The sequence below is a fragment of the Camelus bactrianus genome, chromosome 36 (assembly GCF_048773025.1).
Source record: "Camelus bactrianus isolate YW-2024 breed Bactrian camel chromosome 36, ASM4877302v1, whole genome shotgun sequence".
Taxonomy (NCBI): Eukaryota; Metazoa; Chordata; class Mammalia; order Artiodactyla; family Camelidae; genus Camelus; species Camelus bactrianus.
Window position 1 is genome coordinate 1,803,043 of NC_133574.1, and position 27,964 is coordinate 1,831,006.

Consider the following 27,964-nt stretch of genomic DNA (forward strand, 5'->3'; position numbering starts at 1 on the left):
GAGGTGCATCACTGGACGCCTGTCTGCCTCAAACACCCCCACATTCAAGGGGCCACAAACTCGTGATGGAGAACACTGGCCACCGATGTCTGCAGTGTGCCTGGCCCCAGCCAGCGTCCCCAGAACACGTGCATTTCACATCCCTGATCCTAACCGCTTTTCTCCCCTCCACCGTGTAGACGCAGACCTTCCCACCCCTCCCGTCCTTCGTCCTCACAACTACGTGTGCCTGACGGAGCCCTGAGCACCGCCACGGACTCCCCTCGGGCCTATGAATGCCCCGAGCATTTTCCCCAGCTCTGTGCGGACAGCCCCTTAAATGCACTGCACGGCTCAACCATTTCATATCTCTTTCGGGTTCCGAAATCTGTGGTCCTCTTGCCTCTCCAGCATTCTGACAGCTTAGACCGTCACGTCTTCCTTGAGGTGCGGGGGCTGCCCCAGCTCCCACCAGGCACGCACAGACAGGGACATCCTCATCTTTAAAACGGGGGACATAGTCCGTTTACCTCAAAGGCACAGAAAGGGTTTCCTTCTTGCCTGGTAAGTATTTTTGGTGAGAATGATGTCACCACGGGCATATGGAGATAGTCTTAGGCAGCGGGAAGCCGGGAGCCCCGAGCCGCCCCCATCCTGGTCCCCCTGGCAAGTCCTGGCTTCTGTTATCCGGACTTCCCACGCTCCATCATCCGTGTCTCTGGAACATAACTGAATTTTGACACAATACGTTTTTTTTTTTTTTTTAGCCAGAACTGGTCTATACAGTGTGGAAATATTTCTCCTCCCCACCCCACCCTCCACACCCCCAGGCAGGCCAGTGTCAGGGTCCCCCGGCCCCTCTCCTAGATCCCAAAACACAAGAGTGTTTCTCAACCTTCAACCCACGGGCACCCACAACCTTCTGGCTGCCCAGAGAATATCTGCGGTCTGAGCCCTGTTTCCTCATCTCCCCACTCCTGGAATGTGTACACAAGATGCAGAAAAAAAAAATCCACAGAATCATTTGGGTGGAAACCCCGTTAAAGCTCAGCCACCGTTTGAGATGCTGGTTCACGGCCACATAAAACAAAAGGGCAAACCGAGAGTGCAGTGCATGTAGCCTGGGGTCAAGGCCGCCGGCCAGCGCCCTCCCGTTCCGGTTTTGGCATTTCTCCGGCTATAAAGCGGCCACGTTCCATGAGGCACAGACCACAGCTTGCCCGCAGGAGGGGTCTGGGTTCCTGTTTCTGTCCAAACTGGTCAATAACATTTTTTTTTTTAAATATCAAGTCCTTTTCTGGTAGGGGCGTGAGTCATGCCTTCTTACAAAGTTTGGTGACGAAATCCGCAGATTTTTGCTTCTCATGGTCACACCAGATTTTCTCAGGAGTTTTTCTCCCGTGAGTGAAGCCCAGGAAATCCTTCAGAAAAAGCAGTGGCCCATGAAGATTAAAGGGGAAAAGCCAAGAGGTCGTGGGACTTAAGACTGCGGGGTGCACCCCCCGGCACCCCCAGACAGGGTGCCGTCCGCCGGAGGGCCAGTCACATGGGAACCAGTGCCAGTGCGACACTCGGTGTGTCCACCACCGCTGAGCGCCCATGAATTTATTACTCACTATAAAACAATAATTTGATGCCGTCCCATGCACACGGCTGGCAACAGAGGACCACAAAAGAGAATAAACACGCCAGGATCTGAGCGTCAGGAAATGAGAGCAACTGCGTCCGTGACGCCTGGATTTTTCCCATAATTTCAAATTTAAAAAATACACCACTGATGGTTTCTGTCTCAAAGGGATTCCTTATCTCAGCGAGTCCTCTTCTCCGTCTCTGCGGTCGTCACCGCAGCCGTGGGACGTGCGTGCTGGCCGGGACGACAGTTCTGTACACGTTCCCGCGGCCCCGAGCATCTCTGGGGGAGCCGTGCAGACCCGAGCGCGGGTCCTCGGCAGCCCCCTGCGCTCCCGGGGGCAGGTGCGTGGCGGTCCCAGCCCATCGGGAACGTGACTGCAGGCGGGGGACACTGCTGTGATGGCCCAGGGCCCCGTATCACCCTGGGGAAGGCTCTGGGGGGCTGGGTGTCCCCAGAATGGCTCTGGAAGGATTTCATGTAACTTTCTCTCTTTTTCTTCCTTCCTTCCTTCCTTCCTCTTTCTTCCTTCCTTCCTTCCTTTCTTCTTTCTTTCTTTTCTTTTCTCTCTTTCTGTTTCTTCCTCCCTTCCTCCCTTCCTTCCCTCGCTGTGGCTTTTATCATATCGTGCTACAGCCGTCCCACACCCACTTTGCAGAGAGTTTCTATTACAAACAGATCTTGGATTTAGCCTATTCTGCGTCTATGACCATGACCATGACTTTTATCCTTCCGGTGGGTCACGTGGTGAATCCCACTGATCGATCTGCAGATGCTAAACCATCCTGTGCCCCTGGAGCGAATCCGACTTGATCACAGCGCACAACCCTTTTCAATGCACTTGACTGGCTAGCATTCTGCTGAGGATTTCTGCATCCGGGTCCATCAGGGACACTGACCTGTAAATGTCCTTCCTCGGGGTGTCCTTGTCTGAATTTGGTATCAGGGTAACGCTGGCCTCAGAAGATGGGTCTGGAAGAGTCCCTTCCTCTTCTATTTTTTGGAAGAGTGTTAGAAGGACTGGTACTAACCCTTCTTTGAATGTTTGATGCACGTCCCCAGTGAAGCCGTGTCTGCTCCTGGGTTTTTGCCTGTTGGAGCCCCTACCGTTTTAAATAGAAGCCCTAAGTAGGAAGCCTGAGGGTGGGGGGGCTGTTTGCTGGGTCTAACAAGGAGAAGGCCAGTTGGTTACGCCCCACGCTGGGACGGACCGCCCCTTTATGGGGGTGCCCACGGCCAGCCTTCCAGACCCCCTTGCGCCCATGTTCAGCTCCGAAGCGACGCCATAGCTTTATTCTGGGATGAAACACGCTGAACGCAGACTCAGTCCCCCTCGGCTCAGCGGACTTCTGGGTCCTGCCCGACTCCCAACACCCGGAGTTTGACTTGCAAGCATCACCGACAGCAGGGACACGCACGTGGAGCCCGCGTCTCCTCCTCCTGGCCACGGCACCCTCACCTCCTGTCTCGGTTTCTCAAGAATGAAGTGAACATCCTGTCCCCGTCCGTGCACATCTAACTCGTTCCTGTAGAGCACAGCATCCTCACGACGGCAGAGTCTCCGCTCCGTGAGACGCGGACCCCGCACAGCCGCCGAGAGCAGAGGGGAGCTCCACGCCTCCGTGGACCTTCCCGGGCAGGAGCAACGGGCCCCACGCGGTACGGAGGGGCTTTGAGAGCCGCAGGTGACAGGCACGTCGAGCTAACACGTGTCACAGGTCCAGCGGAGCGGCCCGTGTCCCCGCCTCCGTACAGCATCACTTACGAAAACCATCAGCATCGCAGGCAGGACCGTGAAGCGTCTCCCGCCGGCCGCAGTGGTGCCCTCTGACGCTGGCCCCCATCATAGGACTGGGTGGGCACTATTAGACAGAAATCCCAGGATGCTAGAGAAAATGAATCGGCGACAAACCAGAGGGGGAATGGCACGACATATGTATTCTTATAGCTCGACCAAGACACTCTGATCAAATACCCACCTATGTCTGGAGTTACAGCATTTTTTTTTTCAAGCCAAGGAGGCAAAAACATTCCTTTCTTACCTTTAAATTTTTTTGGGTGTTTCTCCCTTTAAAAAACAAAAAAATCTCCTCGGAATGTCTAAACAGTAGTGACACCCAAGTTTATCGAATGATTGCAGCCTGAAGTTCAGCGCGAACATTTCTGAAACGGGGAATTTCTGAAAGCTGAGCTCAAGCGTCTCCTCCGGAAGGGGACGCCAGGCTGGCCCGGGTCACCCAGCGGGGAACGTCGCAGGGTGAGTACCGGGCTGTACTGGAGGCTGTCGCTCTGAAGAGCTACGCCGATGATGTAATGACGGACCCACAGTGTATCGTCTGGGCGACCAACACTCCTCGGCGGGCAAACACGGGCACCCACCGCGCACCGGGGCCGGGCGCCTCGGTTCCCAGCGCGGAGCATCCCCGGGGCGCTCCCTGGAGAGGGCCAATCACAGGCAGGGGAGGTCGGACAGGGATCTGCGGGTGGGACCCAAGCATCCTCCTCCTTTGCTCCCCGCACTGCCCCCCACATTCTGTCCTTCCTCGTCCATTTGTTCTCAACATTTACATCTTAGTCTATGAACCAAGATTCAGACGCTAGAAAACAAATCATTACGCACCCTTCCAGGACATAATGAGAACATCGTGCACCGGTTATGGACACACAACCGTTTACAGAGCAGCATTTGGTCTGAACTCAGCATAGGCACCTTCTTTCCATCTGGAACCTGTGGCCTCCACCCCGGCCTCTGCCTTCAGACACCCAGGAGGTCAGTCTGGATCCCTGAGGTCACTGGGCCCACATCTGCCACCCAGGGGGCTGAGCACAGTGCTTCCCTGCCCTTAGTGGGGACGACAGAGGTCGCACGTGGGTCCCAGCCTTACCGACCATCTCCCTGGACAGAACACCAGCCCTTTTGTACTTGGGGAGGGGGCTCCAGCTTTCCATCTGGGCTGAGATTCTGGAAAAGTCTGTCCGGAATCCCGGAGGAGGTTCCCAGGATGGGAGGAGGAGGGGAGGGAGTGCCTGGGGGACCGTCTTAGGCCGAGTGTGGTGAGGCCACGGCCCCAGCGAGCAGGGATGTGCCCAGCCAGGACCCCCTTCGGAGACCCTCACTCCGCTTGCTAAGCCAGAGAGGCGGCCAGAGGGGAGGCCGCGGGCGATGCTGGAGGTGGGGAGGCCGGGAGGCCTCGGGAGTGGTGCGATTCTGCACGTGCTCTGAAGGCGGCCGACAGGATCTGAGCGGGACCACAGATGGAGTGCGGGGAGCCGAGGAGGCCAAGGGGACCCCGAGCTGGGGCTGAGTCACCGTGATGACAGGGCTGCATTTCCCGAGACGGGGAAGGGCGTGGAGGGATGTGGTGGGGGTGGGGGTGGAGGTCTGTTTCTCTCTGCTGCCCGGTTTCAAAAGCATCTTAAACGCCACTCACTCCACCGACCCGCGTGCAGGCAAGCGGGGTCCTACTGTCCTGTGCTGGTGCATCAAAAAGCAGCCGATGGTCACAAAGGCCATGCAGACATTAGGAAAAAAAACATTCTCCCCTTTTAAAGGAAATTATGAAAATCAGTACTCTGAAAGGGACTTTTTTTTTTCTTTTTTTTTTTAACCACTTATGGCTACAAACGTTAAATTCTCAGCCAAGCGGTTAAAAATTTACGGTCCTCCTTTTTTTTTAAAAAATATATTTATTTTTATTTTATTTACTTTTTTGAAGGGGGAAGGTAATTAGGTTTATTTATTCTTCTAATGGAGGTACTAGAAATTGAACCCAGGACCTCAAGCATGCTAAGCATGCGCTCTACCAGTTGAGCTATGCCCTCCCCCCTCCTTTTCCCTTTGAGAACCAACTCTTCCAGCCAACTTTTCAGATTCTAGTTATATTGTTCTGTTCCCATTCGAAGAATCCAATGTTTTGGGGGAAAAAAAATCATTGAAGCTTTAGTAACAAAACCTGCCTCTCATAGTTTCCAGATTCGCATTAGACAGCATGTGATAGGAAACCTTGAAAAAAATTACTTTTAATGGGCAAACAGGTATGCAAAGAACGCAGGGTCATTTTTCTAAATTGCATTTTAGGGTCTGTCCCCTTTCCAGTCTTTGATACAAGTTTCACATGCAAGACACTGGATTAGGAATGAGAAACTGACTGGCTATGGTAAGTGTGTCATCTGTCGCTGTTGTCACAAGGCTTCAGGAAAGCAATGTGGTCACATTTATTGTCCTGAAAGCCCCTGAACCGTCTCAGACCCTCTGATTCCCGAACACCTTTGCAAGTCTCTTCTAGAAGGAAAACCCTCCAAATGAAAATGGGCTTCGGTTGCAAAGATGGTCCCCACATTATTTATGATCCCAGAGAAAAGAAACCACAGGAACAGGACAGAGGGAGGCACCGACGTCCACGCCCTGCGCCTGGTGGCCGTTCAATGTCCCGTAACCCCCGTGGGAGCCCTGGGGGCGATGCTTACAAACCCACCTCCATGGGGTGGTACCCACTCAGGTCAGAATCCAGTTTCAAGGAAGCAGACACAAAAGCCACACTTTTCCGTCTTCACGGACCATCACACCACCTTTTACAAAACGATGGAGGGACCGTGCTGGAGCAGAACAAGTTGCCACTGACACGATGCTAAATGGAAAAGGCACAGGAAACGCTCAGGAGAACACAAAGGAGCAAGAACTCCATGGTGGGCTGCGGGCACGCCACGTGGCTCTCCCACTCCACCTGGAAAACGCCCCACCTGCGTATTTACAATGTATTTTGTAATTCTGACTATGACACGTGTGGAAGGTACAAGCGACGTTTTGAAAATCTCTCTCCCAAACTGACTTGTGAGCAATGTCAGTTCCAGATCACAAACGTCGCTCAGCCCTTGGCATGTGTTTTTCCTGCTCTCAATTTGGGGGTGTTTCAGAGACGGCGAATTTTAGCTTTTCCGGGCCAGGACGGTGGCATTTCAGCCAGACGGGCAGTGCTTGTGGAAATACTGACCCCTTGTGGCGGGATGGACTTGACACACATTTCTGGGGCACGGGCTCTTTATAATAATGCACTGGGGACAGGGGACAATGGGCCGTGCAGGGTGCATAGAAGTGCGGGCTCTCGGGTTGTAAGCATGGGACTCGGGGCACGAAATCATGGACTCTGCTTTACAACTTAGTTTTAAATAACTTTTTCTAAAAGTGTCACAGTACTCATGGGCATCCTTCTAAACTTCTGGGCTCCTTAATCGCTGGACCCCAATACCGCAGCCCCTACCCGGGCCAGGTGACTCTGTGGGGACACGTCAGCCTGGACCCCAGAAGAATATTGCAGCTTTGGACAGAGACTCGCTTCCAAACACAGTGAACACCTTCTATTTGAAAGAAGCAAACATGAGGTGATGGGGTACTTCCAGGACTGCCTTAATGGGGGGGGGGAAATGGCCCAATTTCTTAGCTAATTAGTTAATTAATTAGTCAATTAGCCAAGCAATTAGTTAGTTAATTAATTTTAATGGTGATACTGGAGATGGAACCCAAGACCTCGTGCGTGCTAAGCACGTGCTCCATCACTGAGCTACACCCTCCCCTCTAGACAATTAAAAAAAAAAATTGAAGCAACGATTTTTTTTCAAATCATTCACCATTTTACCTTTACGCTAACAAGCAACATGATGGTATCCAATACGGCTGACACACACATTTTAGACTGGTCCAATTTATAGCATTTAAATGAAGGCAAAAAACATTCAGCCCCTTACAGTGCATGTTACAATCGGCCCAAAGTCAGACTGAGAACAGAAGCAGGATTAGAACTCGGGTCCCTTTGCTCCTGCTTCACAGCATTATTTTCCACGCCAGCCAACGGCACGGGATGTGTGTGTGTGTGTGTGTATTTGTGTGGCATTTGTGGGCGCTGGACTGCAAACGGGCTCGGATGCCTTGTTCCATCAATGCACACAGTTCATCCTGCTGTGTACGTGACGCAGGCAAAGATCAGTTGGTGGGGACAGAGACCTGAGGGCCACTCCCACCACCCACCGGGATGAGGTCCCCTCCATGTGTCTCGGGGTCCGGATGTGTGCTTATGAGAAGGGACAGTTTCCTGGAAAATGCAGACTTCCCGGAAAACTGCTTGACATGATTTTTGAGGTGACTGTTTTCACCATGACTCAAGGATCCTTCGATTAAGAAAACGAGGACATAGCAGGGAGGGTGTAGCTCAAGGCGTAGAGTGCGTGCTTAGCATGCATGAGGTCCTGGGTCCAATCCCCAGCACCTGCTCTAAAGGTAAATCAATGAATAAAGCTAAGTACCTCCCAGCACCAAAAATAAAATAAAGGAAAAGAAAAAGAAAATGAAGACATATCTTGGAATAGAGTGAATGTCAGTTTACATAAAAGTAATCTATCCAGGAAAGATCTGATTACTGTGGCCATTTATATTAGGAGCAGTTTTTAAAAATACAGATCTATTCTCTTCAGACTCTTCAAATTACGGATATAAGGAACCGGTTGCATTTTCTCAAGGAAAAATAAAAAATAATGCCCAGAGAGTTTCTAATGAAGCTCTGATCCAGTTTACTCACCATCTCGGGAAGCTTCTAAAGGGGTGAGTGGAGCCCTATGACGGCTCAGCCTTACAAGGATGCTGCTGGGTGGGTGGCGCTGTGCCCATTACACAGATGAGGAAAGTGGAGACACAGAGGTCCCCTGTGCCGTGTGGGACTGAAAGCTCGGCTCTCCGCCACGAGGGCAGATGGCTTCACTTAGCCAGACGTCAGCGGCTTGGGGGAAACTTACAAAAACAGGAGAAGTGCTCTTAAGAAGCATTACATCACCAACACGCTTGACAGACGAGAGGGTAATAGCGAACGTGAATAAGACGTAGTGGACATAAAGAAATAGAAACACGAACAGACAACGCCTCGGGAAACAGAAATCGACATCAACAGATCTGATCAGCCACATGGCTTCTGGAAGTGGGGACTGTGCATCAGGAAGGCTGTGCTCATGTCCCGTCCAGAGGGAATGCTAATTCAAAAAGATACACACACCCCGATGTTCATAGCAGCACTATTTAGAATAGCCAAGACATGGAAACAGCCTAAATGTCCATGGACAAATGTATTTATACAATGGAATACTACTCAGCCATGAAAAAGGACGAAATCATGCCACTTGCAGCTACATGGATGGACCTGGAGATGGTCATTCTAAGTGAAGTCAGCCAGAAAGAGAAAGACAAATATTTACTTACTAAAAAAATGGGACAAATGAGCTTATTTAGAGTGACAGAATAGAACACAAACTTGTGGTTACCAGAGCGGGAAAGAGTGGGACAGAGGGATAAACTGGGAGTTGGGGATTCACAGATACGAACTGCTACATATAAAACAGATAAACAACAAGGTCCTACTGTACAGCACAGGGAACTCTATTCAATACCTCGTAATAGCCTATAACGAAAAATAATCTGAAAAGTATGTATGTATGACTGAATCACTATGCCGTACACCAGAAATTAACACAACACTGTAAACCGACTATACTTCAATAAAAATGAATGAATGAATGAATGAACGAATGAATAAATAAAATACTCTTTCAATAGATAGTTGCAGAATTTAAGAAACACATGTGAGGCTCCAACACCATCCACTGCTCCTGAGAATGCAGCGGGGGCAGCTCCAGATTAACTGCCCCCCGTTGACCCTAACAAAGGACCCTCCTGATTATGCTGCCTGGGGGGGTGGCGGGGAGAAGGAGAAATTAAAATATTCCACATCCTTCCAAAATAACATGGGGAAGTGGAAAAGAAGCCACATGAAGCTCTGTGCATCTATCTGGACTGAAAAAAAAAAAAAAAAAACCCAAGAAACCAAAACCAACTACACCGATGGATAATTTTGTTCTCTGGAAGATCGTGCGAAGCTGGGAGAAGCTGCCGGGTTAGCGGAAGCCCCTGCAGATGTTAGTACTCACATTGGAGCCCCTTCTCAGCGTGGACTTGGCCTCCTCATCGCTGTCCGTCCCTGGCTGCCCGATCTGCGGGGCCTGGAACACAAGCACGTGCTCTGCGTCACCTCCAGGTGACTGCAGGTTCCCACAGACCATCCTCGGCAACTGCTAACGCAAAGCCCACCAGCCCGCCCCGCCCCCCGCAAGGCTGCGGCATCTGCACAAACAGCGGTGGCCCCCCGGCCACGTCCCTCAGCCCCTCACCGGTGCTCACGGACCTGAAAACCCCAATTTTAAATTCATGACTTGTGAGTATGAGTTTTCGTCCTCTCTTTTGCCCCCAAAGCATCACTGTTGCTTAGAAGCAAGATGGACCCAGAAGTGGGACTGAGCGGGTGAGTCAGCTCACAAAACGATCAATGAAGTAGGTTTTCTACGTTTTAAGGATCTGAGAATTTCTGTTTTAAATTCCGTTGATCACTGATTGGGTGTACATGGAAATAACTCACTAAATATCTCACTCTCTATCCGTAAAAGGTGATCAGTAATGACACATTACTGTCCTTGCTTAAAAGAAGGCTTTTCTTGATCGTGAGGGGACCTCCAGCCAGGGGTCACTGGAAAACACAGCTCCGGGGCCCCAACCTGACCTCCCACATGACAACCTTTGGGGCCATGACCCACGAATCTAATTGTTAAATCCGGTCTTAAGGTGACTCGAATGTACTTCCCAGAACTACTGTGTTAGGAGAATAAATAATGTCAAAATGACACAAAATTATCACATTTTAAAAAAACATTAAGATACCAAACTTTGAAAGCAAAGAAAGACTCACAGACATAGAAAACGAACTTACGGTTAAGAGGAAAAAGGGTGATGGGGGGAAGGATAAATTAGGAGTTTAAGATTAACAGATAAACACTACTGTATATAAAAGAGAGGAACAACAAAGACGTACAGCGAAGCTCAAAGAACTATCCTCAGGACTTTGTAATAACATAACGGAAAAGAATTTGAAAAAGAATATATATGTATGTTTGTGTAACCGAGTCACATTGCTGTATGCCTGAAACGAACACATTTTAAGTCAAATGTGCTTCCATTTAAAAAATGTGAAAAAAAAAAAAAAACGAAACACCCAAAGAAAAAATATTTGCATTCATCTACTTCAGCCAAAATGACATCCTTTTAAATATATCCTCTACGGAGATTTTATACACACATATCCGTTTTTTTTTTTTTCCTTTAAGGATATAAGACTCACTTGAGTTTTAAATGTCACGATACTTCTCCATTCTTAATATTCTGCTTCCCTGAGACATTTGTAGTCTATCTGGCACCAGGGAATTTTAGAAATTGTTCAGAAAATACTCCTTTTTCCCTGAAGGAATTAATATTCCTAAGCATCGCCAGAAAAATGCCAAGATCGGCCGAGGACACACATCTCAAGAAACCATCTTTACATCGCGGAGAAACAAACGAGTGTTTGATCAATTACCTTACTGCTGCTTCTTTTATTAACTTTGAAAAATCCCAGAATTTTTTTCTTCTCTTTATCTGTCTCATCGCTGCCAAAGGATGATTTTCTAAAGGTTTCTAGGGGAAAAAAAAAAAAAAAAAGGAAAGAAAAAAGAATGAAGTTACTTTTTGGCACAGGAAACAAGAGATTACACGCTTCCCTTCAAAAATCTCGACAAACGAATCCTCCATGCTCAAACTTGATTCTGGTGCTGAGAAGACACGAAAACCATCAGCGAGTTCTTTCAAAGCATTTCGAGCCACCTCAAAGCCTCCGACTGGGTTGATGACATCGCTGAAGGGTTTCGCAACCTTTAGTGACGGTGGTGGCATTTCTTTCAGGCTGTGGTTGCAGCCCGCACGGAAACAAAAAAACCAACCAGTACATCAAAACGTTCCTGGGCTGTCCTGTCCACCAGAAAAATAAAGTGACTGTGTGTGTCATTTTACCTTCTCTTAACAGCTGTGTCAAAAAGAACCAGAGGAGGAGAGGTTAAGGGCGCCAAGGTGCGGGCATACTGCTTCTCCACTCCAAGCCTCAGTTTGCCCATCTGCAGATTGGGGCTGAACCACATCCCAGTGCCACGCCGGCTACTGCTGACCTGCTTCCCTGATTTCCAGACTCTCCCCCAAGGTGCACGGCTTCGGCCAGAGGAGAAAGGATGCAGGGGTTTCTGAAGGCCTGAAAGATGAACTTCCCCACATCCCCGCCGTCTGCTGGTGAACCCACCGCCCCGCCGATCCACTGGGGGGAAGACGTGGACTGGGACGTCACAAACGCTGCCATCAAAATGCCAACCCCCATGAGGGACCCATCAATGAACTTCTCATCTGCTACCCTAGGATCTCACATTCCAGCGAAAGAAGGCAGACCTGGAAGTCGGTGCGCCTGGGACTCACACTAACACAATGCTGGCCCCCCAGCCAAGCGGAAACCAAGCACATGTATTTCTTCATTCCGTCCGTGGCAGAAGCTCCGGTTTTGGTGATGAGGGCCAGGGCTCTGGCTCCTGCATGGGGGCTCCAGTCGAGCCAATTAGCAGCCCCCACATCACACAGCACCCAAGCCGGCGAGTGGACCGGCTTCGGCCCCAAGGCATGCATCCCCGTGCACACCCCTGTGCACGTGGGGTCCCCGGTTAATGGCAGCAAAGCCCCCGTGAGGCTCGCAGGCTGCAGCGCACCACACTGCAGGGCCAAACGGTGCACGCGGACCGCGGTGTGCGGCAACGTGTGCATTCGCTCCCCCGATGCTTCTGGAGTCGCCCGGGAGGTGACACAGGGTTGAAAACGCAGGAGATCACAGTGCCTGGGAGATGAATGGGGGACAACACCTGATGGGCAGGCAAGCTGTCTCACCGACCACAGACAGGATGTCACCGGATCAGAACTCGAGCCCGTTTCTTCTCTCTCTGAAGAGGGGCCGTGGCTGGCCACCGCCCCCAGGACGGAGGCCGTGGGCCAGCCCTGGCACGGGGCTGGCCCGACAGGCTGCCTGCAGCCTGGGCCCCAAGCAGACGGCCTAACCTTAGACGTGAGGCGTTGGCGACTCTGGCCTGATGGGACCGTCCTGCGAGGTCTCTGCGACCGGCAGGCACTGCGGAGGGATGGCCGAGGGAGCGGAGCAAGGACATGTGGTTTTCCTGGCAGTGCCCATCAGCCAAGCCTCCCTCGGGGGGGCCCGGCTGGTGCGCAGCCAGGTTGGAAAAGATACACAGTTATGGTCGAGAACCCACACTTCCACACGTCTGGCCGCTTGAGTGTGGAATTTATTGTGTTTTGATTGACTTTCATTTACTAAAACTTCAATATTAAAAAAACAGTGCAGGGGAGCTGGTGCTTCACCCTTAAAGCAAATACTGTTTTGAATCCTGAAAACGATTTAGGAAATGAGACGGATGTGCTGAGGGGTGCGGGGAGGTGGAGGGAGATGCCGGCGTCCTGAAGGACCCGCTCGTGCAAACGGTCCATTTTTCCAGATGAGGGAAGGGAACGCGTCACTAGGGACCAGAACACGGTCACCAAGCTTGTAAACGCACGCGGAGAGCCGGGCCTGCCTCGTGGAGAAACTGCACGTTGCAAAGCGCTGGTCCCCCACCACGGGGCCACGTGTCCACGGGGCCACGTGTCCACGGGGCAGGCAAAAGAATAATCTTTACCGCTCTCTGATCCACCTCCTCCACTGTCCTCAGCCTGGCAACGTCCCCAGATCAGAGCAGTCAGAACTGCTAAAGCCTTCACAATTGAGCTTTCTGCTCAAAACAGCTTGCTTCTTTGAAGGGAGTCTGTGTATCGGTAACTGTACAATGGAGAGGGCCCCCGGCCACAGCACCGTCACGACACCCGGACCGTGACTCTGAACCAAGGCTGAGCTTTTTGGCATTAAATTTTTTTTCTAGAAATAAAATCTATTATTAGACCCTTCAACAAACATGGACAGAAAGTTCTGTAAAATACTAATGCTCATTAGGATTTTAATGAAACCCTTGGAGAGTGTATGTGTGTGTGTTTATAGTCTGAAAGGTTTATATAAATCCCAATATGTGTGTGTGTGTGTCTGTGGAAATGCGTGCATGCATATACATACGTGTACGTGTATCGGGATTTGCAACACGTACATGTATCAAATTTACAAGAAATAAATGCAAAATCTGGACTCATCATTTATGATGGAAAAGGTTAGATGCACAACCCACACGGACCTTGAGGACAGGTGAGCACAGGTGAGGAGGAAAGGATGCTTTTGTGCGCACAACCTCCGCTCTGCCCTGAAGTTCTCGGTGTGCAACAGAATGACAGCCACCACAGCCCCCTGCGTCCCTTATCAGTCCGAACCACACAGCAAATCCTCACACAAGGGCCATTCTGCTCGCAGCCAGCCAGGGAGGCAGGAAACCAAACCGCAACCTCGCTTCAGCCTGCGCACCCCCTCCGGTCACCCCGTGCACCGTCCCAGCCCCGAGCCATGCAGGGAGCAGCCTGGCGGGGCGGCGCGGGGCTCACCTCGACAGCTCAGGGCGGGCTCCGACTGAGTTTTGGTCAGAAGAACTGGAAAGGCAGGCAAGGAGAGAGTGAAGGCTGTCTTCACCATCTGCAGCAGCACCAAAGCCCCGACCCCCGTGCCTCTCGCAGGAGAAGGCCCCGCACAGAGCAGGCTGGCACCCCTGGTCTTCATGCCCTGCAATCCCGCAGCTGCCCGGGCTGCTAAGTGCCACCCTGGAAGCAGGTGGCAGCGAAGTCTCCCGCTTTATTAAGCTGCCACCAACAGGAATTCCAGAGGAGGGCGGGCCTCTGCCTACAACCCTCACATCCTCTCCTCTCAAACGTTTGACCGTCAGGAGGATGGGATGGAGGCGTTTGGCAGGGATGTGAATCAAATATTTCACAGCTGGTTTCGGTCCAGCGTGGTCCAGATGGAAGGAGTGTCCACCACGAGCACTTGTGTTTGCCTCTTCATTTTCTGGGGGGCGTTGCTGGGGTCCCAGGGGGAGGATCCCTGGGAGGGTGGCCAAGGCGGTGAAGTGGGGGGCTCAGGGGCTGGGGTGGGGGCGGCTATCTTCCCAAGTGCAGCGAGGGGTCCTGCCCGGCGTGGGATGAGAACAGAGAGCCCTCGGCCAGGGTGGCTGCTCCATCTCAGAGCATCACTCGTGTTCCAAAAGGCCACCGGCTTGCTGGGGCCAGCCCTTAGCAGAGAGCCCGCTTTTACACCTGTCAAGATGCATCCTGATTTGCACATAACAGAAAACATTTGTTTGCAGAAGAATTTTTCTTCCACATGCTTAAATGTGGGGTGGTTTCTCTTTGTTTTGCCTTCCTTTTCTCTCTCTCTGTTTTTTTTTTTTTTTTTGGCCAAATGAAAGCTCTGTTTCCAAAGAATTCCAGAAACCAACTTTAAACAGGATGGACAGAACCAGACAGTCACGCCCACTACATCCAGATCCTGAGAGCAATCTTGTTGTGAGTTTTAAAAATATACTGGATAAAACACAAGACGCATGACTCTGAAGTGTCAGAACACTTTTTCCTTTTTGAAGGAATAAATAGTCAACGTTCTAATACATGACGGAGCTGAAACCCTTTCTTAAACGTAGAATGAGCCCTGAGGTCCAAACCCTCCAGGAGATTTGAAAGAAGGTGGAGGAGGGTCTCCTATAATCATCGATTTCACAATAAATTGGGTAATAACAAAATAGATTTTTTTTTAATTGGGAAATTTTTTAAAACTGTAGAAAGCCCTGAAAACTTGAATATGTATATATTTTAAAAGCCAACCTGGTCAGTATTTGTGGAATAAATAAAAAACCAAGAGCTCTTAAGTGGGCTCATTCAAATAGACACTTCTGTGAAGTCCACTTTAATGAAGAATTCTAAGGTCAAGGAATATTAATTTTTTTTTTTTGTCTGACAGTGTTTAAATAGTCAGCCCTTCCGTCAGTCAGGAAAATCTGCTCACACAAGATGTCAGTTTTCCCACCAACCCCGGCCTCAAGCTGTCACTCTGGCAGCGGCCCTACCTGGGGCCTCGGGTGGGTACCAGATTCGCCGGAGTAGTAAGATGTCCCTGGCCTGGGTGGAGAGGGAGCATGGTGATTTATCTGCAGGGGCTGAATTGCAGTTGGGGTGGTTTCAGGGAGGAGTGAAATGCATTTGTGCCGTCTCTTCTGATGACGAGCAACGGCTGAGACTTGGGAATATTAAACGGCAGTTAAAAAGGAGATCCAGGAGAACATGGTTCACGCGTGGTTTCCAAGAAGTTCTTTTGGAGCGGCAGCCCCGGCATTCCTCTGACCTTTCCCCACTTTTACGCATCTCCTGGAAGCTCACAGGGGACAAGAGGTAGCGGGCACACTCAGGACTGTGGGGAGGAGGTATGACCACAGTGTATGTATTTTATTTTCCGCCCACTCCGGCTCCGATTTGGACCACCTTTGAGCTGCCCGCAGGCGCGCGTCCCCACTGTGCGCGCGCGTCCCCACCGTGCGCGCGCGTGCGGAGAGCGAGCGTCCCAGCCGCGCGCGGGGTGGGTGGGGGCCCCCGACTCACCTCTCTTGTTGTCCCACGCGTACAGCTCCTTTATCCCCAGCTCGCTCAGGGACTTGGAGAGCTCCAGCTCGTCGCCGGTCACGTCGTCCCGGAGGAGCACCACGTGCTCCGGGCTGACGCCGCACTTGGCGCAGATGAGCGGCAGGATGGCGGCCAGAGGCACCACGGGGCTCACGCGCACCACCGCCTTCTGCGTCCGCAGGTAGTTCACCACCAGGCGCACCGTCTTCTGCAAGACACCCGGGCCGCGCGTCAGCGCCTCCGGGCGCCGGGCCTGCGCCTGCGCCTGCGCCTGCGCCTGCGCGGGGCCTGCGCGGGGCCTGCGCGGCCGGGCTTCGGGCGGCCCGGGGCGCGCTCCCAGGATTCAGTGGGGTGGGGGTGGCGCACACAGGGGGGCACAGCGCTGCCGGGAACAGCGCATCTCCCCGGGAACCGTCTCCTCGCTAGCGAACAAACGGCCGGCAGGGGGCGCTCTCAGCTTCCAGCCTCTGCGGTCCGAGGGCTGCAACGGACTTGAACACAGGACTTACCGCATGTTCTCAAAGAACACGGTCTGGAACTACTGTGCAAATCCAATTTAACTATTTAACTGTTGCGCAAATCCAATTTAACTACTTAACTATTGTGCAAATCCAATTTAACTATTTAACTGTTGTGCAAATCCAATTTAACTACTTAACTGTTGTGAAAATCCAATTTAACTATTTAACTGTTGTGCAAATCCAATTTAACTACTTAACTATTGTGAAAATCCAATTTTAAAAAACATAAAACTTCATAAAACAAGAAATCTCATTTTTGTCTAAGAAGCCAAAGTACACACACCTATTAACATCTATATGAATATATTTAACAAAAAGAAAATTAAAATAAAAAATTTAAACACATTACATATACACTATATTATATAAAATATATGTAAATTTATTTAAAGTTAATTATATATTAAATAAATAGTAACTAATTAAAATTGATACACATAAATTATGAAAGTAATGTAATATGTAGTAAACATATTTGAATATTTTAAATATAATTTAATATATATTTTAAATATATATTTAGTATTTATATATTAATATCTATATAAACATATATAGTTAAAATTTTAAATTTAAACATATTAGATATACACTATATTATATAAAATATATGTACATTTATTTAAATTTAATTATATATTACATAAATAATAACTAATTAAAATTGATACACATATATTAAATTATGAAAGTAATGTAATATATAGTAAACATATATTTGAATATTTTAAATGTAATATAATATAATTTGATATATAGTTTAAAAATATATTTTGTTTATACATTAATACCTATATAAATATATTCAATACATTTAATTAAAATAAAAAATTAAACATATTAAATATATACTATATTATGTTAAATATTTGTAAATATATATTTAAATTTAATTCTATATTAAATAATTAAAATTAATAAATCTGTATTAAATATATATTAAATTATAAAAGTAATGTAATATGTAGTAAAGATATATTTGAATATTTTAAATAAAATTAAATATATATTTAAAATATATATTTAATGCTTATATATTAATACCTATATAAATATATAGTGTATACATGTTTGTGTATACACATATGCACATATATACACTACGCACATATATATTAAACTAGAAAAACATAACATACTTTAGACATATGAATATGATACACATATAATAATAGATACATTAATCAGAAAGGAAAACGATTTTACTAAAGCTGACTCTAAATGTCTACAGATAAAATGGCCCAGAAAAAAACATAATATCCTGAAGTTTCAGGCCCTCAACTTTGGTTTCTGCTGACCACCCACACTGTTCTCAGGTCCTGCTGAGTGAACACAGAAAACGTACTGAGTAAAAAGCCTGACCCCGGGGCTGGAGCTCCTGCTTCCGTCCAGTCTGAGGGCCATGTCTGACGAATTTTAGGAGGAAAGATGGAACCCACAACCCTTTCCCATGCTTCTCAAACCAAAGTTATGAATCATAACCCTGGACTGCCCCATCCCTGGGAGGTGCACTTAGGGATCAGGAAGGCAAGAAAAGCCACAGAATATAAAGAAAAGGTTTCATTTCCCTGATTTTGCTTGAAGAATTATGGAAAATTCAAAGTATAGATTGTGCCAATTAAATGTTATTAACTATCCAAAACTGGAAGCCATGCATTGTTGGCCAAATTCCCATTTTTAAAAGCAGAATGTACTAGATGGTCCAAGAATCTAAATAAATGAAATAGCCCTGCGTTTAATCGGAGACCAAAGATCTATAGCAAAGCCGTTTTATAAAAAACTCACTGAGCCGCTGGAATTGATTGTAATTGTTACTCAAAAGCCTGAAGGAAGTGTATGCATGAAGCATTCTCCCACTGCAGTGAGAAAGGATTTCGGACATCAGGTTTTGAAAAGGGAAGCCCCCTTTGGTTTCCTCTCTCTAGGAACACACTCCAATCTTCCCCACATCCCAAATGCCGCCAGGTACGGGAAGGCCTCCAGGATTAGTCCAATAGGGCAGACGTTGGCCACTGTGCTTTTTCACATTCAAGTTAAGTAAAGTGAAAAGCTCCGCTGTTTTGATCCCACGAACTGCGTTTCACGTGTCATCAGTGGGGACCGCCTGGCAGGCTGCAGAATTATGGACCGTTTCCATCTGTGCAGAAAGCTCTGGCTTTCTAGTTCCCCTTTTCTTTGGTGTCTAAAGCAGCAGTGCGCCGCCACCAACATTATTAAGTGCTGTAAAGTTCGGTCTCCTAAAGTAAACTCAAGTTCTTGTATTTATTTTATATATATTTTATAGTTATATAAAGTCTATATATTTATTGTAAACTCAGTGCTAATTTAGACTAGTGTGAGAGTGGAGACCTCAAGCACAGAAGTCTGTGCGTGTCACTCAGGCAGGAGCGGCTCCACCCGCCCCCTTCTCAGCACCTTCACCGCCCTCGGCCTCAGGTAACCGCACGCACCCTTAGGTGACAAAGGGTCCCCGGTGCTACTGACCTCGGGCACCTTAGGTGGGCCAGCCTTCACCTTTGCTTCGGGAACTTTTTCTTTCAGAAACACAGTGTGCACATTCAGGGTCCCAACTAAAGTATTTGGCTTAAAACTCAAAGGCTGCTGGTTTTCCGAAGAGCGGATCTCCAGGGCATGGGTGGATGGGTTCAGATGGTTCTGAAGGCAGAGCTCAACCAGTAAATCCATCATTGCATGGCTGGAAGAAAGACACAAAGCACGGTCACTGGAAATGTTTGCACCCTCCGTTCTGCTAGCCCCGTGGGGCTGGAACAAACCAAGCCGTGGACGAATGAGCAAATCCTTTGTGCTGACAGCCCTCATTAATTCCTCATGCATGACTGTGCGCCAATACCTCCGCGTTTTCAACGCGAATTAAAACCACCACTGAAAGAGGAGCCCAAATCATAATTGCTGGGAAAACGGTGAGATTTCCAGTTAAAGCCACGGCCGTGCTGACTTGAGTCCTGAAACTTGAGTCAGCACAAGTGACATTACAGGGACGAGGCACTGCAATTCCAATTATTCATAAACAAGAGTGCGCCTTAGACGCTGAAATTGTACGTTGAAGATGACAGCTTGCTTTTTCAAAAGTTCAAAAGTATGCTTGTTAAAGACGAAACAAAAAAAAATTAAGATTAAGACATGCATCTTATTTGAATGTCAAGCATGTTTGTAAGGTTCTCCCATCAGAGATTTAAGGGGGCAGTCACAATTCAGACTGTCCCAAAGAAGGGAAAAACGTCACCTCTGTCATTTCCGTTTGCCTGGCAGGATATTTTTATATGTAAAGCTGACCTCTCTTTTTCTACAGATTTCCTGAGCAGTGGAGAATAAACGTTTCATGAAAGCATAGGTCCTTTCTCTGGGGCTCTCGGACAGACACCGAGGCCTAACGCAGACTGACCTGGGCTGCGTTGAAGAGGCGGGGGGGCGGGGTACACAGCCACGTCCAGACGTGCGGACGTGGGTCCCAGAGCCGTGGGTCCTGCAGGGCCTCCCACTTAAATGGTTCTTCCCCCAGCCCACTGGGAACGTGGTCTGATTTACTATGTCCCATTGCCTGCTTTTCTGGACCGTTTTCTCATAAAATTTCCAGGGTCTCTCCCTGTCTGTAATCCCAAGTTCAAGTTCAATGGCGGAGTTAAAAACAGTCATAAAGTCGATTGATTACCCAAAACGACATTAGCAGGGGAGGGTGGCGGGGTAACGAGGCAGATCTTTGGAGCTTCTCCCCCACGGCTCCTGAATACATCCCTTTTCTTGCAAACTGTTAATCTCTGTTCCCCGAATTAATGTTAAGTGTTACGATGAAATTTTCTGACATTTGTTGTGGTTTCTGTTTTCAAATTTAAAATGTGCGTAGGATTTCTCTCCTTCCTTCTTTTAAAAAATATGACTTCCCAATGTGCAGATTTCAAAAGAAACCTTTTGCGTGAGTCGACAGTTTTCAAGAAGAAAAAAAAAACTGGTTTTCTTTCCTATGTGGCTCTTTTTTTTAAAAGTAAAGCAAAGAATATATTGGAAAATGTAAAGTTAAGATGCTAACAAAATGGATCTGGTGAAAGGATCCAGTTCTTTATAAACGCAACCCAGAAACTGACACGACATTTATATATATAAATGCAATCAGATAGAAAGATCTTGGACACATACACGAAACTTACACACATACACATGCAATGAAATTAATACACTTCAAAAAAACATATATATAAAAATGCAATCAGATAGCAAAATCTTGGACACACACATGAAACTTACACACACATATATGCAACGAAATTAATGAGTAGAAATTATAGGAGAAAAATAGGTGGTGCTTATGCTTAATTGTAGAATAAAAACATAGATAATTTCATAAAAGCATTTTTAGTTTATATGAAATATAAAATATTGTGATGGGTCCGAGAATATCAAAAATTGGTTTTTTTTTTTTGAAATCCCGGCAGAGAACTGGACACCCCAATGGGCAGCTTGAACCAACACTCTGCTCCCCAAATGCAGAGGGGACGGTGGGGAGGGTGGCATTGCAGTGAGCAGGCTGTTTGGGGACCACAGCCCTGGGACACGGACGTCAGAGGCTGATGAATGAAACGCTTCTCAGTGGAGGGCACCTCTGAACCACAGAGCTGGCCCCATCCCAGGGCTTCTGACTCGCTCGGCCTCGTCTGAGAATCCGCATTTCTCACAAGTCTCTCTTGGCGTGGGGACACACTGAAGACTAAACTCAAGAGCCGAGCGTTGGGTACCCAGGCGATGGGTACCCGGGCTGAATTGCCCCCTCAGTGCCCGGTGGGCAGAGCACCTTCAGGCAGCTATGTCCAGACACTTAATTTGCGTGCACGGTCAGATCTCACACCGGTCGACTGGGCCCGGTTTCTTGTGCGGGACCGAGGCCGGCAGGTGGCCCCGAGCCCCGGGTAAGGCGGACTCTGGTGTGATCGGGTCAGAGCAAGTGGATTCTGGCTGGTTCCCATCAGCCACACAGAAGCAAGATGTGGTCCGATGTGAGCGGGGCCCTCCCAGGGGTGGTCTGTGGGCCGGGGGCCGGGCGCACAGCCCACTGCTGCGCTATTAAAGAGTGGGACACAGAAATCCAATGCGCAAAGCAGGGGGCCGCTGGGTCCCAGGGAACCGTGCCGACCAGCCGCTGGGGAGGCCCACCGTCTGCTCCCGGCCTCACTGCACCCCGCAGGCGTATTTACTGCTCGGAAAGGAGCGAAGTCATTGAACACATCACCCCTACAGATTAATCTCTACCTTTTGTCGCAGCTGCAGCGCAAAAGGGCACAGTGATACCTTCTACTTTGTAAGGAAAAAAAAAAAACAACCTTAAGACTATCAGTGGAGGCATCTATTCAGTTTGAAAACATTTTGCAAAATGCCATCTTTAGTTTTGAAGCAGGCATCTTCTCTCCCATCACGGGTTTGTAAAAGCAGACCTGCGTGCTCCTTAGGACGCGACCCGTAAGTCCGTTTTCTTGAAATTGGTGTAACAAGGCTGACAGCACTGATGGTTTCACAGAGGTCCGCTGAGCGACAAACCCGTCATCAAATTCGTGCAGTTTTTATCCGTTCAATAAAGTGCTTTTTTTTTTCAGTGTAACTAGAAATTGGGCCCCAAACTTAAGAATGGTAAGTAATACATTCACTGATAAAGGGTCATGCGTCCGTTAGAGGAATTTGTAAAACTCGGATGGTGTGGCCTCTGTCTCAAGTTCAAGTAGGAAAAAGTGTTCGGGAAAACAGAGAAACACGCTCTAGAAACCGGAATGGCTCTGGTGGGAAGCCTGCCCCCGGCACTGGCCACCAGGCTGGCGTCTCCGGGCTGCGGCCAGGAGGGCCCCCCACGGAGGAGGGACACCGCTTTGGAAAGCTGTCCAGCGTCCCTTAAGACGGTTGAGGATGTCATAACCCACGGCTCGGCTGCCCCCACCCCAGGTAAGTATCAAGGCCTGGAGGAACATTCTTCAGATTTTTGTTCCCACAGCCCACAAAGCAGTTTTTCAAAATGCAGGCACCCTTTGGCCCAGTAAGTTGTCACCTGGAATTTTCATCGTCCGGTTGACAGCAGTTCCAAAGGCTGTAATTTCAGGGAAAAAACAGAACACTGGGACTTGGACATCATTCTTCTTTGATGGATCCATTCAGATAAAAACACCCAGAGTGATGGAATTTCCACCACGACCCGTTTTTAAAATTCTCCAGCCACCTGCTTTTGTAAGATTTACATATTTTATATCCTTTCTTGTCTTTCTTTGTTTTCCTAGAGATCCTAGTCCCACTCACACCTGCCTCAGAATCATACACAAATATTTTTATGCTGGAATGTTTTTCTAATCCATCACACTACCGTATTCTCTACAATAAAATGTATAAACATTTACGTTTCATTGTTTGTTTGCTGTGACTTTGTTGCAAACGTTTTTGCTGTAGATTGAGTTCGTGACAACGGTCGTACAAAACTGATCAGTGTCATTACGATGTGTTTTGATAGACGTCAAACAGAAAATGAGACGTTCTATCGGCAATAAAACTCAATACTCGGATGGGATTATGACCCACGCATCTACCGAACCCTTTACAGCAGACGCAGGGGGAGAGGGGAGTCGGCTCGTGTCCTCGGCCACGGCCGCATTCACAGGCAGATCTGATCTAAATAAGAGTTCGGGTGTGAATCGAGGTGTCTGGAAATTGACCGCCTTTAATTTTATTCTTTAATCTAAATCATCGTGTTCAGTTGGAAAACTGCTTACTGATGGCACTCACGCCCCTCACCCCCCGCCCCGGGTCAGCCTGCAGGTGGACATCAGAAGGTCACCCTGGAGGCAGTCCCCTGACTGAGGAATTTCAGCAGCAAGGACACCAGCACGGGCGCTGGCGGGTCACCTACTTGGAGTTGCATGTGGGCCTGAGACCCCCGCTTCTTTCTGAGCCCATCTGTCACGGGAGAGAGGCGGGCAGTCCCAAGGATGAGGGTGAACCATGGGGGGGGACGTTTCAGGTTGTCACCCAGGCCCTGATGTCCACCCTGAGGCCCTGGTCCGGTGGGACACTGGAGGATGCTCCCTGCTCAGGTCTCCATGGACTTGCAAACTGGACCACATCGCATCGCCCCCTACCCTCCCTGCTGAGGTCCCGGACCCTTACCTCCCGTTGACCACAGTTTCCTTCTCCAGCCCGCTGGGCAGAACCACGGTGATGTCCACCACCCTGCGCCCCAGGTCCTCCCGCATGTTGAGCACTTTCTGCTGAGGCCCGGGGGACACGTCGCGGGAAGGTTTCCATCCACCGTGCACGTCCGGGGAGGCGGGCTTTCCGGGAGGCGGGGGGGCTCGAGCCTTCATCTTCCTCCTTGGGGGGTGACAACACAGAAGGACTGAGTAGAGGGACCATTTCCCGGCCCGAAGGATGTAAATCACCTGTCGGTATCCGATCTCCTTCTAAACCCTTCTCCTCCTCCTTACAGGCATTCATCGCTCCTTCCGAGTCACGTGGACTTTTAAAAATCAACACATGGGCACTCTTGGACACCGAGAGAAAACGGGTCACTGAGAAACGGTTCTGAAAGTTCAGTGTTCCTGGAAAGGAGCAGACTAAGGTGTGTTCACCACCTGGGAGTGGGTTGGGGAGCAGAATGACGCGTGGCCCCTTCCCTCTGAACCATGCAGTGGGTTACAGGTCCCAGGCCACCAAGGAGTCTGAAGCCACTGCCCCAGCGCTGGACCCAAGACCAGCCGAGGGTCTGGACTCACGGGGCCGTGACACTGAGGATGTGCTGGGACACCGAGAGAAAACGGATCACTAAGAAACAGGGAGAAACGGTTCTGAAAGTTCAGTGTCCTGGAAAGAAGCAGACTAAGGTGTGTTCACCACCTGGGAGTGGGTGGGGGAGCAGAATGCCGCGTGGCCCCTTCCCTCAATATATTCTGCAGCTGAGAAGACGGTGTCAGCGAGCTCCCAGCTGCCCCAGAGGCATACGGTTCAGGGTTCCGGGGCGGGGATGGACAGCCAGGGTGCCTGACTCCCGGGGGCCCCCTCTCCCACCCGCCCCGCCCGCCTCCAGCTGGACAGACATGCGACGGGAACCCATGCAATGCGCACGGGGTCTGCTGGCCCAAAGCATCAGACCATCAGAATCCCAACGAAATAACCCCACAAGGATGCACGGTGGGCGGGTCAAAGACGGCTCAGTGAAACGTAATTGGGAAGGCTAACAAGTTCAAGGTCATCTAACCGCAGGTCAGGAGGAGAATTTCCATAAATCATGGTACCAAAACAATGTCCCACCAGTGCTGGTTCAGTGTCCTTTGAAAGTATCTAATCTGATGTTTCAAAATGCTCAACACAGGTATTTGAGCAAAACAAACTTCAAAATATTATCTCTTTCAAGAAACACCATTTATAAGAGAAGCCTGTATTATATACAGCAATGGACCGCAGAACAGTCTGGAAAACAAAGCAAAGAATTAGCAGCGATGACCTCTGGGTGACGGGGACCATGACGTTTGCTATTTTTACTTCTACGCATTCCCAAGTTGTTCCTGTAATATCACCTCTCTGTGTATTACGTGCAAAATGAAAAGAGATCGTTTCAAATGGAAAAAAAAATAGGAAGTGGGGTTCAGAGGAGGCTTCAAGCCATCACTGCTCATGTCACTGGTTAATGCAAGACTTGGGAGTGACATCTGGGTCACATCCCCCACCACGAGCGTAGTCCATCTTTGCACACCCCGATTGCATGGCCATAAAGCTGCTCCCTACGGGCTGAGCCCGGGCTGCGAGCCCCCAGGCTGCACAGACACCCAGGGAAGTTTCTGTGGGTCCAGCGGTGTGTTCTGTATGTGCGTGTGTGTGTGCGTCTACGGGGTGTGCATGTGCGTGCACACATAAGTTAGCCAACGTTGAAAATACCAGAGCGTTTCACATTAACAAAATTAATTTCTGGTTCTTTTTTGGGAGAAAAAAATCAAATAAAAAGACCTAACAGGGTGCTGAACAGCATCCCAGCAAAACCCAGCTGTGTGCGTCAGCCTGGACCCGAGGGCTCAATGCCATCACTCATCCGTCCCCTGGTGACAGCCGCATCGAGCCAGCAGAACCTGAACGTCCGAGAGCTGGTGTGCGTTAATGATCGCAGCATCTCTCTAGAGCAGAGGCTCCTGTCTGAACGTTAAACCGGCACGTGGCTTGAGCTGCAAATCTGTGTCATTTGAGGAAAGCCAGTGAGACAAAAATACACAGCTAATATGTTAATAACTTCATGGGTCCGTTTGATGTCACAGAATAACATTTGCATTATTTTCAGAAGTTGTCCGTGGAAAATGTTCACATCAAAAGTGATGCCTGGGGTGTATACGGATTCAAAGACCCATTTCAGAAGTCCTGTGTGTCCAGGTGTGTGCAGTGGCTTGACGCCAGCCTGAGACCCTGGACGCAGAGGTCCCACCGCACATGTCATGCGTCCCCTCACGTGGCAAGCTGGCACCTCATTTCCTCCACGATTATTTACCGTCTCCAGAGGGCAGCAGGTGCTATGTGAAGGCTGCCTGCATTTTCACTAGTTGACACACTTTTCTTCATATCTGTAGGTCGTTAAAAATCCTTATTGACGATGATAATGACAATGGTACAGATCAACACAGTTGGAGCCTGCAAGGGACACGGAAGACCCACAGAACCTCGAGACAACAACGGAACTGAAGAAATCCACGTGGATGCAGGGGTGGGGTGTTTCAGGCAGAGGGGAGACCACAACGTTCCTGAGGGCGTGCAGATGCTGGAGGTGGGGGACGGAGGGAGGGACGGCGAAAAAAAAAAAAAATACAGTGATGCACATCGGAGAAGATGCAAAACTTGTGAGCTGAGGCCATATCTGTCCAGGGGAGGGAGCCCCGCGGGCGCCTTGAACCCTCCTCTGTCCAGCGAGCACCCACAATACTTCTGGGTCCGACTTGTGTTTTCAAGGACGGAGCCGTGTGTCAGTTTAAGAGCTGGAGCTGCCCAGGTGCATGGACACCGCCCTTCCCCACAAGCTCCTGCAACACGAGCATCACCTCCACGGCACAGGGTCCCCGGGTCCCAGCCCCACCGGCTCCCCGCACCCTGGAGGGGCCCCAGTGATCTTCACTTGGCCCGGAGAAGCCAAGGCGCTGCCCAGCGGGTGTGGTCCCCACTGGAGGGTCCGTGCAGGTGCCGGGCAGCTGGGTCCCCCTGAGACGAGGGCGTGCAGGGGACTGCAAGGGCCAGGCTTCTGTTTCAGCCTGGGGAAGCCACTGGGAGCTGGCACCCTGAGCCTGGCCCCTCCTGGGCACAGCCTGGGAGGCGCCCTGGCGGAGAGCAGGGCGGGTCCTGGTGCTTTTCAGGCTACGAGTCGCTGAGCAGGCAACTCGCCCTCCCTGCCCCACCCAGGATAAGAAGCCGGGTGTGCCCTGGCAGGAAGGAATGATGTATCAAATAACAAAAACACAGAAAAAAAATATTCCTGGCATCTCAAAGGTCATGCATCGCAAAACCATCGCATGAAAACATTTCTGGCATTTCCAAGGCCATCCGTCAGAACTCCGAAAGGTTTTATCTTAAAACCATCACACAGTCACCGGCCTGAATTTCAGGGCGGCGCCGGCCAGTTCTCACACCAGCCGGGCGCCGGCAGCGGGTTTCTCTCCCCAGGGCCCTTCGATGTGCGTAAGATGCAGAGATCTGCTCCCTGACAGTCAGGTCCAGGACGGTGCACCGCCTGGGCCGGGTGAGTGCAAATCCCAGGGCGGCTGACTTAAATCCTGACCCCTCAGGCCACGCCGGCGTCCAGCCAGGATGCAGGAGCCGGGGCGGGGGCGGGGGTGGGGGTGGGGGGGCCCCCGCAGCCCGAGGAGAGAAAGCCTGCATTTCCCGCCACGTCTCTGAGCACAGCCCGAAGGGTCCTCCGCTTTGCATCTTACCGTCCAGGACCCGCGGATACAGGAAACATGCTGATGCCACGCAGCCGAATGCCAAGCCTGCGTGATCCGCACCCATTTACCAGGGAAGGAAGCAGGGAGAACCACGCTCACGGAAAGAGGATTTCAAAGAGAAGTCAGGCACACCCCGCTGCCCCGTCCTGATCCACCCATGAACCGGGTTCTGGCTAAGCGGGTCTGTTTATGCTGCAGGCACAAGGAGGTCACCATTCTCTCCCCAGATTCTTCCCAAGCACGAACAGTCGGAAAGTTGGACACCAGCTGCCCTGGTTCTCAGGGTCACATCATCGCCAGTGTCATGTTGTCCCTCCTGCCAGTGGCCGGAGGGGACCTCTGCCTTGTCCCCGGGGAG

At 49.8% G+C, this 27,964-nt stretch overlaps 1 protein-coding gene across 11 annotated transcripts in view; it reads right to left on the bottom strand.

Moving 5' to 3' along the window:
- The window catches only part of COBL (cordon-bleu WH2 repeat protein), a 153,642-nt gene that overhangs the window by 62,145 nt on the left and 63,533 nt on the right, over positions 1-27,964 (bottom strand). For 6 of the 11 annotated variants that reach the window (XM_074358630.1, XM_074358632.1, XM_074358634.1 and 3 more), the window contains 6 exons: positions 23,804-24,007; positions 19,139-19,349; positions 16,113-16,341; positions 14,073-14,117; positions 11,050-11,147; positions 9,575-9,646 (listed from right to left, as the gene is read on the bottom strand). In XM_074358630.1, the coding sequence (XP_074214731.1) occupies positions 9,575-9,646; positions 11,050-11,147; positions 14,073-14,117; positions 16,113-16,341; positions 19,139-19,349; positions 23,804-24,007 (859 nt within the window). The remainder of the gene's footprint in view (positions 1-9,574; positions 9,647-11,049; positions 11,148-14,072; positions 14,118-16,112; positions 16,342-19,138; positions 19,350-23,803; positions 24,008-27,964) is intronic. The other 5 variants (XM_074358636.1, XM_074358631.1, XM_074358638.1 and 2 more) reach the window with 3 other exon arrangements.